A 14,872-nucleotide genomic window follows, 5' to 3' on the forward strand; every position below is an offset into this window, starting at 1 on the left:
TAATTTACCGCTGAGCGGCACTCAAGGAGTCACGTTGGTACCGCTGAGGGGCAAAATGGCCGCTGAGGGGAAGAAAGAAGACGCGCAACCACCGCTGAGCGGTATTTACCGCTGAGCGGCACTTTTTGGGCTTGGGCTTTTGTAATCTTTTGTAACTCTAGATTAGTATATAAGGGCTTGCACGTCCTAGGGTTAAACATCTTTGGCAGAACGTAGGCAAACACTCTCTCTTCCACCCCTTTGAAGGAGGATCTTGGATGCTCAGGCTACCTCTTCACCTTTATTGGGTTTATTCTTTCATTCTTTCATTGTTCATCTAGGTTCACCATGAATATGGTGAACTAAACTTTGTATGTTTGTTGGGGAATCAATGTAATCTCTTGAAGCTCTCATATATGGAATTTATGCTTGCATCTTAATCTAAGACTTATGCTTTCTTTCATCATTAGTTAGGGTTTTTCCTCTTTGCTCAATGCGTGCATTGTTTAACTCATTCTATTGCATGATTATTGGTTTTGTCGATACGGACACGTACGGGGAAGTCTAGATCCGGGGAATTTCTCCCAATATTATACTGACAATATTATATTGGTTGTCGTTAAGCTCCTGCACTTATGAACTAATCATTAGGAATGCTAGGAATTGTATGAACTATTTGATTAGGGAGAAGCCATCTAGAATGGTACTTTAGAGAGTGGCATTAACAATGATGATTTGAATGTTGAATTCCTAAAATGTATGAGAGTGGATGAGATGAAATTGACCCCCAACAACATATTCATTCATATATTCCATTGAAAGTGTTTATCTTTTGTCTTTGCCATTGATCAATTCATGCATACATGTTTATTTTTCGTCTTGCATATTAAAATCAAATTATTTCGTTTGTAAGTCTTAGTTAATTAAGAAACCACACAACTAAACTAGGCCGTGAGTCCTTTGGGAAGAACGATACTTGGTCTTACCAAGTTTATTACTTGAACGATTCGGTCATACTTGCCGATTGAAAAACAAGTTTGTGACATCATATTTTGGTGCTTACAAATTTGTCCATCACTAAGTCTTCTTAATAAGATTTTTTTAAGTAACTTTGATCTCACTAACAAATTTTACACATATAGATACCAAAATAGTGTAGTTTTGCACTAAATTTCACATAAGCCTTCAAACGAAATCATGTCAATAATGGCATGATAATTATTATCGTAGGTACCATTAAAGTAGAATCTCATCCCAACTTCCAAGATGATCTAGAGCATATGACCTTAACAAATATTCTAAGAATTGAATTATTCTAACCAAGTAAACATTTGTCTAGGTATGATATTCAAAACTAAGAAATCAATTGGGTTCCCAACATATCTTGTAATATTTATCAAAATTTGGAAGTAAAGCTTGTATCTTTATTATATATACACTATCTAAAATAATAGGAAAACTCTAGAAAGAAGGCAGGGGATAGTCCTAGACGCTTTTTGCAAGGGTTAGATTGTCTATAGAACACTTAAGGAATTTTAAGAGTCTTTACTTCTAGCATTTAGGATAGTCGGTTTATTATAGCGTTTAAGATAGTTTGTTTACTAAGTGTTTAGTGAGTCATCCTAGATAGTCTTTTTAATAAACACTTATTTCAATAGATGATTTTGTTAAACTTCAAAATAAAGTATTTTTAAACGATCTTGCCTTAACATTGATATACCATGCAATATTACAATCTCTTTAATATATAATTTGGTCAACTTCTTTGTCGATATCCTTAGTTGACTAGAATAAGTGAATACTCTTTATTAAGTATTCATCTATAATCCCTACAGTTCTTCAATGCTTATGGTCGTTGGTAATGTAATCCTAAAAAGGATGTCAAGATCTTGATCAACTAAGGTGTTAGAGAACTCAAAACTCATGGAAGAATGTTCATTAATGAAATATAACATGGCTATATTTCATTTTTTTTTCAAAACAAAAAGGAGATTATAACTAGTTGTAAAAGAAGAAGAAATAAGATTGAAGAAAGAAAACAGAGAACAAGCCATACCTTGCTTTTCTTTTAACATATAAGAGAAGATAATATCAATTATTACTTATGCTTAACCTTTTTATTAACTTAAAAATATAATGGACATCATTCAAAGATAAAATTGAGTGTTTTTTGTTAACTTCAAATTATTTTTCATAATTTCATATAAGTCTCTAAATTTCTTAAAATTACAAATTTATCCTATATATTTTTTTAATTATTACAAACTGGTCCTTATTTATTATTTTATTATTTGTAAGTTAGTCTTTGAATGTTTTTAATAATTATAATTTAATCACTCATTAATTTTTTTAATTGGAATTTGATCCCTAATCAAGTAATTATGTTGATTTTTGCAAATACTTTACAATTTTAATGAAGATAATTTATTCAATTTACAACTATAAATTTAAATTTACAATGATATTGTTTTCTTATTTGATTTCTAGTATAAATTAAAACTAAAATTCTTACTAATATTGATTTTTGTTGGTAATTGTTACAAAATCCATTACTAATAAAATTTTTAGAAAATTTTCTAAAATTTTAGAAAAATGAGAATCAAGATAAATCATGAATAATCCTTAGAAATAGATGTTAGAATATATTAAAAATAATTTGAAATGTTCTTTTAAATACATGATTTTGAGTTTTGTAAGAGGTTACATTAGCAAAGTCCTATATTACAAACTCATGAAGTCAAGTACATTGTTTGGTCCCAATTGAAAATAATAGAAACAATTGAACTATGTCCATTTCTCTCATAAATTTTGTGCACCCTTGACAAAAACAAGAAGATTTTTTCTTCTACTCTTAAAACATGACAAATTTAATGTAAAGGATAAACTTAAGTAGATTTTTATTTTTCTCTGTCAATGACAACCTTCAAAATGTAATTTGAAGAATTGAAGACATTTTTCTTTTTTACAAATTAGCTTTTCAACATCTCTCATATCTTTCTCACAATTTCCCATAACAAGAACAAGAAATGCTTAATGTAAGCTATCTTCTTCTCTTATCTTTTCTTCCTTTCTAAGTTATTTAAATTCTTAGTCGTCTAGTTTCATTAAAGTAAAGCTAGAACTATGATTTATTCCTTCTTATTCTTCTTAAGTCCTACTCAATAAACTATGTTTCTTTTCTTTTCTCTTTTAGCTTTTTGTGAGACAACTTAAATAAGGGAATACATCACCTTGAGCCTTCTATTTCAATCTTAGAGTGACATTTACTTCCTTAAGGTAAATGAGCGACAATCACAATCTCCAACTCTTTAGTTTGACATATTTTTCTCCAATACAATTTGTCCATTTTTATTTTTCATTTGGTGTAAACAATTTGTAATTTCTATAAATTCATCGATAGATTTCTTGAGTATGAAAATCTAGGGTTAGGTTAAAAAATTACCTTATTTGAAGTTTTATAAAAAATGTTATAAATAAAACAAGTTTGTTGCTTTACTTATGAAATACCTTTGAGAGAATTGTGTTATTCTTTTTTTAGCTGTTGTTTTGATTTTAATTTTCTATATTTACATTGTTTTCTAGACAATCATATTGTATAGTACAACTAATGAATGAAGGATTTAAATATATGCACAAAATACTAGAATAATATTAATTATGTCCAAAATTTGACACACACACACATATATATATATATATATATATATATATATATATATATATATATATATATATATATATATATATATATATATATATATATATATATATATATATATATATAAAACTCAACTAATGGATGAACATGTTGTCCTGCAATTTTGACTATTTTAAACATTGTGGGAAGTTAGAAATGTAATTTTTATGCTGCCAATTTTTTTCTAAAGTATATAATATTTTTATTCAACTAATGAATGAAGGATTTAAATATATACACAAAACACGAGAATGGTTATGTCCAAATTCTAACACATATATATAACTCAACTAATGGATGAACTATAGTTGTTGTCTTGTAATTTTGACTATTTTAAAAATTTTGGGAGGTTAGAAATGTAATTATGCTAAATTTTGCTAAAGTTTTTATAAATTTCATTTTAAAGAATTGTATTCAAAGTTAATTTGGGAGGATGGTTGCAAAAATCAAATGTGACATTAAAGTTTAAAATAAATTATAGCGAATGAAATTAAGGATGAGAAAGTAATATTATTTTTATGAATAATTAGAGAGATGCACTTGATACATAATGTGAAGAAAGGCAAGTAGACTTAGAGGAGTAGAGGGTGATGATATGGTTAACATGGATTGATGTACATAATTAGTTGAATACAAATAAATCACAAGTACCATACTACTTTCTTGATTTTCCTCTTAACTATACTTTTTTGTTTTTGTTTTAGTTTATGGGGTTGAAGTCAACTCTTCTCCTTGGCTCACTCCTCCAACTCTAAGCACAGGTCAAGATTTTTTCTTCGCAAAAGGTACTCCGATGCCAAAGTCAGTAAGATTATGATATATTAGCTAGCAATAAATGTGTAATGAATGTAACTAACCTACCATAAATACCTCAAACCTGTATTTATAGATTTTGGAATGGGCCTTGGATTAGCATTAACCTAATCACAGCTCAACTAGTAATAGTCTCGCTTAGCTTTAACGTAATCATCCTTAACATTAATATGTGTTTAACTCGGCGTTCATTTAGACGACCGACTCTTTTTGGGGTTCCAAGCTGATAGAACCATCCAATCTTAAGTTGATCAGACAATTATACTATACACTTTTAATTTAGGAAGGTGGGGGTAATGCATATGTTATATCTTAGGAGCATACCACCTATTAGCATTATCCATATTGACGTAAGACCAATATGACTCATAGTGTTCAAGGACCTTGAGTATTTAAAGAAATATTATGTGACGACTCTAATAGTTTGAACTCAAAATATATAAATATAATTGTTAAAAGATTGATGGATGTTAGAGTGAGACCTTGAACTCAAAATATACTAACATGATTTGGGTGATAACTAGATTTATTTTAGTATGATTGATGTAATATCTAAAAGTTTGAGAAGTTGTTTATTCTTTTGCAAATTCATTTGAATAACTATGTTGTAATTTTGAAATGTTACTATAAAGTTTAGAAGTAATGAAAAAGTCTATGTTAGTTTATGTTTTGGATGAAGAAAATTAGGACCTAACATAAATATAAAAATGAGATTAGTTTACTTTAACTTTTCATATAACCTTGAGTTTGTTAAACCTTTAACTTTAGTTTATTTTGTAATGTATTTTAAATTATCTTTATTTTGTTGTAAATTTATAAGCAAAAATCATTGGAATTATAAGATTGAGCTGTTGTTAGAAAGTTGGAATGGAAAGTGGACAAGTCATGAATTCAACTTACCACACATTTGGGATATAAGATTAGTTTGAAAAAGTTAGAATGGAAAGTGGGACAAGTCATGAATTTAACTCACTACATTTGTGATATAAGATTAGTTTGAAAAGGTTGGAATGGAAAGTGGGAGAAGTCATGAATTTAACTCACCACATTTGGGGGATATAAGATTAGTTTGAAAGGTATAAAAAAATGAAAAAGTTATAAATTCAATTCTCTTTATTTATTTTCCAATAATTTATTTATAGATAAATCTCCTATTAGTTCAAACAACTTAAAAAAAGACTACCACTTAATTATTATGAAAACAAAACACACATTTCAATCATAAAAAAAATTAGTCTTAATACTGTAAAAGTTAGTTTAGTCCCAGTAAAAAGTATCAACCTTCAAACAACCATGTTTATAACACAATAATGTGCTATTATACTAATTTAAAACAACCGTTATAAGAAAGATATATTACGTTCTATAGTCCAAAATTAGTCTAATTACTTATAGCACTAACTCAGTTATAACAAAGTTATTAATTTTTTAAAGATCTATTTAAAAATTACATTTCTTTAAATAATTTCCATTTAGTTCACAATATATTAAATTTTGTTTTTAAAGAAGGGATAAAGAGAAACATAAAAGGCAAAGCAAAACAGTAGTTCGCTCACTCACAGCGTGGGAAACCGTTGGTTCCATCCACCATGCCTTGCTCAATCTCTCTCTCACCCATCTCTCTCTTCTCTCTCCGCACAACCACCAGTACCTCTCCCTCTCTCTATCCTTCTCCCAAACACTATCGCCTCGCCGTCAAATCCTCCGTTAACAAACCCCCCGATGCCAGCACCAAGTCCGGTTCCTGGGTCAGCCCCGACTGGCTCACTTCCCTCACTCGCTCCCTCACCGCCGGGAACGACGACTCCGGCATCCCTGTCGCCACCGCCAAGCTCGATGACGTCTCCGACCTCCTCGGCGGCGCGCTCTTCCTCCCTCTCTTCAAGTGGATGCAGGACTATGGCCCCATTTACCGCCTCGCCGCTGGCCCCAGAAACTTCGTCGTCGTTAGTGACCCCGCCATTGCCAAACACGTGCTCAGGAACTACGGGAAATATTCTAAGGGCCTCGTTGCTGAGGTCTCCGAATTTCTCTTCGGGTCTGGTTTCGCAATTGCCGAAGGCCCGCTCTGGATGGTAATGCTTGCTTTTGCAACATTGTTGTTTAGTTATGTTTACGAGAAACTGAGAATGATTTGAATTTTGATAATGAAAAAAAGTTAGCTTGTTATGTAGCAATGAGGTGCCGGCAGCACCTTCTTTTTTGGGTCTAAGAAAATAATATGAAAATAAAATAATTTTTTTCGTATATCATAATTAGAAGTTATTACAGTTAGTGAAGTGACTTGATCTAGATAAATTTCTCACAATAGGTTCTATTAGGAAAGCAAATTAGGAGAAAAGCCAGATGAAGTTCTCCTCCATAGATTTGTAGAAGCATTTCCTTGTTAGTTTTTCTAAAAGATGATTTTTAACTTATGCCTAAACTAGTATGTGGACGAATTTATTTCATTTGTCCTTCTTATTTTCTTATTATGTATGTATATGCTTATAGAAAAGTTTATTGAACACACCCTTACATTAAATAAATATATATTTCTAAGAATATAGAAAATCTTTATGAGAGAACTTCTATAAGTTAATTTGTGCAGAAACTAATTTTAGCTTATGAAGAAACACATTTCATTTTTTTCTTCCTACTTTTCTCTCTTAAAAATCCTTATACAGTAGTTTGTCTAGAAATTCTAAAACATTGTCAACCAACCAATAAAAATTACTGTTGAAATTACTTTTAAAATAATTATTTTAGTAGCTAATAAACTTAGCATTCGAATTCACGGCATTGTGATTAGATTACCATGTAAAAAGTTTACATAACGTTGGTGCATATATTGTTTACTTTTTTTAAATAATGAATATTATTGAATATACTAATTATATCTAATTAAAATTTATAATAAATAAATATATTTAAATATTTAAATTATATTTTGAATTTACAATGAAAAAGATATTGTGATACAAGATTATTTTTAACTATAAGCATCTTTTTCAAAAATAATATTGAAATTGAATTTATTTTTAAAGACAACTCAGTGTAAATTGAAAGGAATACGCAATTAAGAATATAAAGTATTTTGGGAGAATTATTTTTTATAATAGCAGGGATAGTATGCGAAATGTATGACAGAAAAGAGACTATTAATAATGTCTGATAAGGAGTGTGGACTCACTTTCCCGGTTATGCATTCCAATTCACAGTGTCGGAGTATGTATAAATTATTTAATTATATACGACTAAATTGGTACTATTTGTGCTTCTTGTCATGATTTTATAGCTTATTTTGGGCGACAGGTTCTTTGTTACAACTGTTTTGTGATCTATATTAGGCAAGGCGCAGGGCTGTGGTTCCATCTCTTCATAAACGATATTTGTCTATTATAGTGGATAGGGTATTTTGTAGATGTGCTGAGAGATTAGTGGAGAAGCTACAATCTGATGCACTCAATGGAACTGCTGTTAACATGGAGGAGAAGTTTTCACAGTTGACTCTGGATGTTATTGGTTTATCTGTATTTAACTATAACTTTGACGCACTAAGTGCAGACAGTCCTGTTATTGAGGCTGTTTACACAGCATTGAAAGAGGCAGAGGCTCGATCAACTGATCTTTTACCATATTGGAAGGCAAGTTAATCTAACAATCATGACTTGAATTTTCTTACTCCATTCTTCATGTCATGTATATACATACATTTTTTTTCCTCTTTCTTTGTTATTGCAGTTTAAATTTCTTTGTAAGTTAATTCCAAGACAAATAAAGGCTGAAGAGGCTGTTAGCGTTATCAGGAAAACTGTTGAGGATCTCATTGAAAGATGTAAGGAAATTGTAGAATCTGAGGGGGAAAGAATTGATGTTGAGGAATATGTAAATGATACTGACCCTAGTATTCTTCGGTTCTTGCTTGCCAGCAGAGAAGAGGTTTGCTGTATTCCTGTATTTTATTGTTGATGTATATTGTGTTTTCATCAGTGTTTGTTGCTGTATATTTGAGATATGTATAAATCTTGTGACTTTATAGAGATTTCACATGAACTAGACGAAGTATTAAGTTGTCTTTTCCTGTTAATTATAGATATATTGACTCTTTGGAAATGTTAAGAGGCAGTGGTAGTGTTGAAATGTAATAAATGTGTCTTTGCCTAACTATTAGGTTAGGAGGTGCCTAACTATTAGGTTAGGCACTTCCTATCCATTAAACTTATTACAATTTACTACATATTTATAGAGGTGTGAATGTAGAAGTTAGGCACCTCCTAACCTAATAGCTAGGCACCTCCTAACCTAATAGTTAGGCACCTCCTAACCTAATAGTTAGGCAAAGACACATTTCATTACATTTCAAGAGGTATAGATGAATTGTCAGTCAATACTGAGCATTTTCTTCTAGGTAGTTTAGGCTGTGATGTTGATTGATCATAACTCATTCAAGCAGTTGTCTTCTTGTAATTCTTTGTTATTTACTTAAAAATGCTTATTTCTTGCCATGCTTTTCTCGTTCACTACATTACTTTTAAGAAGTCTTGAACCATCTTAAAATTTTCTGATTTCTAGACTTTATTCCATAAGGAGATGACTTTTGGATTTTCATGTTCCTTTTCTGTTGTTGTGCGTACTGCTCAATCTGAGTTTATCTTCATAATTTAGTTACACTTCAACTACTTCTTAAAACATGCCATATCACTTGATAATGACACCGTTTGTTGTTTTTTCTGGGTCATCAATAATCTCAACCTTGTATAGTTCCCCTTTATAGTTTGGAGAACTTTTTTCTTTGGATTTCTGCTCTCCATGTTTATTTTTATTTGACTGTTCTACATGTAGGTTTCCAGTGTACAATTAAGGGATGATCTTTTGTCACTTTTAGTTGCTGGTCATGAGACCACTGGTTCAGTGCTGACCTGGACACTTTATCTTCTAAGCAAGGTATCATTCCACCCCATTTCTTCCCTTAATCTTAACGTCTTTATAACCCTCACGACAACTTTTTGAATTGACTTGAAAGCTTCTACCCATTCTCATCAGTAGCAACAAGTTGCTTTTGCAAATTTTTCATGAGACAATGTGGGAATTGATTACGTGCATGATTCTCATGATCCCGCTACATAGTTTCTAATTTTCCTTTTGAACCTTGCATTAATCATCTAATTCCAGTTTTGTTTTCTTGAATCCTCAAACCAATATAGCTTTTAATAAGGAAACTTAGAAATTTTGAAACTAAATTAACCTGGTTCAAAGATATTAATATCAAAAGTTTTGTTCAATGACCTCAACCTTCTATTTTTTTCTCATGCTTTCAGCTGGATTTAAGAACCTTTTGAACATTTATGACTGTTATTTTTTATTTACTCAGTTTTCTACATGTCTCTATTATATAACGTACTACTGTTAGCATGGAGCAAAAAACCCGAGCACCACCATGATCTTGCCTCTCAAATTATGAGATTTATATATGCAGGATTCTTCCTCATTGGCAAAAGCACAAGAAGAGGTAGACAGAGTTTTACAGGGAAGGCGTCCTGCCTACGAAGATATTAAAAATCTGAAGTTCTTGACACACTGTATTATTGAGTCACTCCGTCTCTATCCACATCCCCCGGTAGGTTGCAATGTTTTGCAATATAAATGATTTATAGTACAAACATCTATTTGACATGGAATACAATTTATCTTTTGTGTATGTCAGGTCTACCCTTGTGATACTTTATGCTTGTTATGAAAATTAGTTAGTATGGTAAGACAAAATTGATAGTTAAACTAAAAACTAATGATATCACTTGTTTGTTACGAGAGGAAACTGAATTTGGTGATATAATGATTGTCATTGTTTAAAATTTTTAAAGCCAGTGGCTTTTAGGATTTGTGAGTTTGGTAGTGAAACCTTAGGTTAATAGTCTGAAAACCTGAACCTTTTTCAAGCATTCTAGTGTGTATGTGAAGCTTGTTTCTGTCCAGTTCTCTCTTTCACCTACATGTGTCACGTGGACGTTTGGCTCCTTTTCTGGGCTTGATTTTTTCTTTACATTGAGGAGTGGAAAGGTTAAAATTGTCTGGCTTGGGCCTTCCCAGCAGTTGGAGTTTAGCCCCAACTTAATCCAGACACAGGTTGGCCACTATCTCTCCAATATCAGCTGTGACAAATCTCCAGCTGCATCAACTTCTAGATGTGTATTTCCAGAAGCATCCAGTTCCAACAGTTGTAAAGAGTACTTAGTGTTCCACTGCTCCTTTTTCTGGTCTATAATCAAGCCCTTTTTTTCCTTTGCAGCCTTGTGTAGTGGAGTCATATTTAAAAAAAAAAAAAAAGTGTTTAAAACAAGCTTAAATTCAGCAACCAATTTTCCTAAGGTCTCACATTGAAGGAGGCTAAATAAAAATTTCAATGCTAAAGTAACCGAAAAGTTGGAAATATTATGGATTAAAATGTCATTTTTTTATATTTTATTTAATGACTTGTCTTAATTTCCCTATAGAAATCAGCATTTAGGAAAGAATCTTAAATCAAACAGAAAAACCAAATTCTCATTTGGTAATTCATAATTTTAAAATATCATTATGATATCTCTGAACACTTGATGTTCACTGCTGTGTATTATTTTTATTAAATACGCCTTTTGTATTGGAGCTTCCGATGTCAGATATATTTCACCGAATTTTAATTTCTGCTATTCTTATATAACAACCTTGTGCATTCTTAAGGTGTTGATAAGAAGAGCTCAAGTTCCTGATGAGCTTCCAGGTTCTTATAAAGTCAATGCTGGTCAAGATATTATGATTTCTGTATACAATATACATCGTTCTTCTGAGGTATTTACTTTCTGTATCCAAATCTGTATACTTTTATTATAAAATTTGGTTATGGAATTTTAAATCACTTTAATTAGTCTTTTCCAGTGGTACTGCTTAGCTTAATAATCAGCAGATGAGATCCTTTGTTAAGTTTAATTCACTATGGCCTATTGTGAGACAAACCTCTTAAACGAATGCCTCTTTACTATTCTTCTTGTATTCACCTTCATTCTATATATGACCCCTCCTTGAAGCAGCTGAATTTGCCATGGTCTACCATCTGCGTATGTTGTTACGGTAACCACATATTATGCCTATTTCAATTGCAATCGGGGTTAGGAGACCTGTGATGGCAGCGTAGATCCATTAGTATTAGACTTTATGTTTTTAGTTATTGTAAAATGATTTAGCTTTGAGTTTGGTCCTTGTAAAACCTTTTCTTTGTTTTTCACACTTAACTTGAAAATCATTGTTTTTTACTCCCTAATATGATGTGACATACTGTTTATATATTGAACTAAAGGTCAATTGACTGTTTCAAGTAGCTTCCACTAGTGTCTATAATATAATGTCAACATGTAACATCCTTAATCTTTTTGTTATATCCATAAAATAATTGTTGTTTATTGATTTATTATTTTAAAATTAATGTTAGGGACCAAAAGTTGTAATTACAAATTTTTGGAGTGATGAAAATAAAATAAACATTTTACAACAACCAAAACAAAAACTTTATCCTTCTATAAGTAGTACCAAAAGCAGCGATCTCAAATTTGAGGGATAAAAAGAAAATATTGTTTTTACAGGGAGTAAAATGAAAACTTATTCATTTTTCATGGATTAATTTTAAGCCTGAATGCTATTTATTTAATTTTAATTGAATAATTTATAATGGTTTGAACCTGTTTGGTTCTATTTCAAAATGAATTTCCTTTTCTGTTTTTTCCCTTACTATTTTGATTAACAGGAAGAGACAAAGAAAGAAAAATACTACTGTGGATGACAAGTTTGATTTTAAGAGAGCATAAAAAAGTCGTCTATTTCGTTTTCAGTTTTCAGTATAGAAATAGAAAGGAACTTGCTTTTCTGATTTCTGTGCATGATATTCTAACCCTCTCATCCCCCGTGGTTGCTTTGTTTAAATTATTGATTCTTTATTCAAATATTACATTTCCTGGCCTATCATCATGCATTTGCTACGGTGATTGGAGTTGATATGTGTTGTTATTTGGCAGATTAAATCTGATATGCAAGTTGTTGCACTGTCTGAATGTTATTGCTGACTTTTTTAATTCACTATTTTTATCTTTTCTTTAAACTTCATAACTTTGCAAGGTTTGGGATAGGGCTGAAGAGTTTATGCCAGAAAGATTTGATTTGGATGGTCCGGTGCCAAATGAAACAAATACAGACTTCAGGTGTGCATTATTGTTACAGTAATCATTCTTGCTGTCAATGTTGACAGAAATTGCACCTCCACTGTGGTAGCTAGTCATTCCTTACCCTTCTCCCCTAACCTATTCAGAATTGTGCCCTACCATTTTTGGGTCTGTCCTCGAGTAGGGAGAAGGGGCGGTTTATTCTGGTTATATCTTCTGTGAAATATTTTTTTGTTTTGTTATATCATAGTTCCTCAGATTTTATGAATCAAAACGTGTTGCAGATTCATTCCATTCAGTGGAGGGCCCCGCAAGTGTGTTGGTGATCAGTTTGCTTTATTGGAAGCTATAGTTGCTCTTGCAATCTTTATACAGCACATGAACTTCGAACTGGTTCCTAATCAGAATATCAGTATGACTACAGGAGCAACAATACACACAACAAATGTAAGGTTATATATTCTTGTCTTTGAGATGGATTTCTACAAGGGACTCCTTTTTATGCTTTGTTTTGCAAATCTCAATCTCTCAAGAGGAGAATGAGAGCAAAACAAAATGCTAAATTGTAGTCATCTCAAGCTTCATTGTTTTTGGGCATAAACATCCTTCAGGTTCATCAAAGTCTAGTGGCTATCTATCCCATTAATTCCTGAAAGTAGAAAAAGGTATTTGAAATGCAATTTATCAATCACTTCATTCCAAAATGTGAAAAGTCCTGACATTTAAGTGATAATATTAACAAATACTTAAGAACTAAATTGACAAAAAGATGTTAAGATCAAAACTTATAAGCATCAGGAACTTGTTTTCGGAAACTAAGGAACCAGACCTTCTACTATCAGTTAGTTTTTTTCTCTAGTTTTCCTTGAAAGAGGGAGAAAATCTTATAATTTACTCACTTTCATTATCTTGCTTCTTAAATACTTAAATGGGAAATGTTTCACTTACATTTGACCAATATTTTCTAGACTTCAACTTTCTACACCTTGTAAAAGTCAAGTTGCACTCCTAATGAAAGCGTGCACCTTGATTGATAAAGGGTGCATAAAGAACTGTCCTATTTTCTATTGTGTAGTACTAATATCTTTTTTTTTTTTGCAGGGCCTGTACATGAAAGTGAGCCAACGGTTGAAATAGTCAACATTTACATCATTCCATAAGCTGCAAAATTTCCTATTAATATCAGCATATAAAATTCTTTTTGATGATTTTCATATTTTTTGCTAGTTCACATACCACAACGTATCTCGTAAATATGTATTAGACAGCAATTATTTTCAGTAGCAAAGTGTTCACATTTTTCAAAATGTTGTAAAGAATTGTAATTGAATTATTACTAAGTGAAGAACTGGAGCAGAGAAGTCTCATTCATGACATCTTGTTTTCAATTTTCTCTAAATTTTCTATTAATCTTTATTTGTTTATTAGAAGTCTTATAAAATTAGAGATAAGATCATATTAAAGTTTATATCTTTATTAGAAGTCTTATATAAACTAGAGATAAGATCATATTAAATTATATAAATGGTATAAATTTCACTTTAGAAGTCGTTTTGGTAGATTTGAATTAGATTTAAAGTTCACTTCTTAATGTGGTATCATGGTCATGAGTTAGAGTTTATCTTAGCAAGATTTGTTGTATTGATGAGTTTATCGTTTTACCTGAAATTAGGTTACTATTAGATCATTTATTAATGTTTAGTTTCATATTTGTGATGTATATACCTCAATGTGAAGAGAATATGTTAGAGATCTCACATTGACTAGAGATAAATTGAGTGTAAATTTCATATTATAAGCCTATTTTGTAGAATTGAGTTAGACATAAAGTCCATTTATTAACATTATTAAATTGTAGTCTATTTATTTGGAAATTGAAAATTACATCTTATGTTTGGTGAGAAAATTTTGTAATTTTAACGGAAAAATATATTGAATTTGAATTGATCCTATTTCAAATTATTTCATTTCTCAAATGTTTTATTTGAATTATGGAATTCAAATTTTTTAATTTTTCTTTTGTTTGGATATAGTTTATCAATTTAACAAAGTTGGGCTCATGAAAGATTTGGTTGAGTAAGCTTGGGAAATAGTCAAATCAAGTTGAGTTGATTTAGTTTGGGCTCATGTTAAGCAAAGTAGGCTCGGGTCTCGGTTGAGCTAAGTTGGTTTGAGTCAATATTTAACCATGGCTTAGGCAAGTTTAAACCAAGTT

At 31.0% G+C, this 14,872-nt stretch overlaps 1 protein-coding gene across 4 annotated transcripts; it reads left to right on the top strand.

The window, feature by feature from the left end:
• The first annotated feature begins 6,026 nt into the window (after positions 1–6,026).
• LOC108326589 (carotene epsilon-monooxygenase, chloroplastic) lies at positions 6,027–14,031 on the top strand. Of its 4 annotated transcripts, none has more exons than XM_052874913.1 (10): positions 6,027–6,564; positions 7,819–8,115; positions 8,213–8,410; positions 9,314–9,415; positions 9,948–10,088; positions 11,189–11,296; positions 12,614–12,696; positions 12,942–13,109; positions 13,269–13,322; positions 13,759–14,031. In XM_052874913.1, the coding sequence occupies exons 1-9, from the start codon at positions 6,079–6,081 to the stop codon at positions 13,282–13,284; spliced, it is 1,599 nt and encodes a 532-aa protein (XP_052730873.1). In that variant the 5' UTR covers positions 6,027–6,078; the 3' UTR covers positions 13,285–13,322; positions 13,759–14,031. The 4 variants fall into 4 exon arrangements, with proteins under 4 accessions (XP_052730873.1, XP_052730872.1, XP_052730874.1 ...); XM_052874912.1 differs by having other exon boundaries at positions 12,942–13,104; XM_052874914.1 differs by lacking the exon at positions 13,269–13,322.
• Positions 14,032–14,872: the final 841 nt, after the last annotated feature.

This window comes from Vigna angularis, chromosome 3, assembly GCF_016808095.1.
Source record: "Vigna angularis cultivar LongXiaoDou No.4 chromosome 3, ASM1680809v1, whole genome shotgun sequence".
Lineage (NCBI taxonomy): Eukaryota > Viridiplantae > Streptophyta > Magnoliopsida > Fabales > Fabaceae > Vigna > Vigna angularis.

Coding starts and splice junctions, on each gene's coding strand:
- LOC108326589 (XM_052874912.1), top strand. CDS start 6,079: ATGCCTTGCTCAATCTCTCTCTCACCCATCTCTCTCTTCTCTCTCCGC. Junction 8,116..8,212: donor ATCTTTTACCATATTGGAAG/GCAAGTTAATCT, acceptor TTGTTATTGCAG/TTTAAATTTCTTTGTAAGTT. Junction 11,297..12,613: donor ATATACATCGTTCTTCTGAG/GTATTTACTTTC, acceptor TAACTTTGCAAG/GTTTGGGATAGGGCTGAAGA.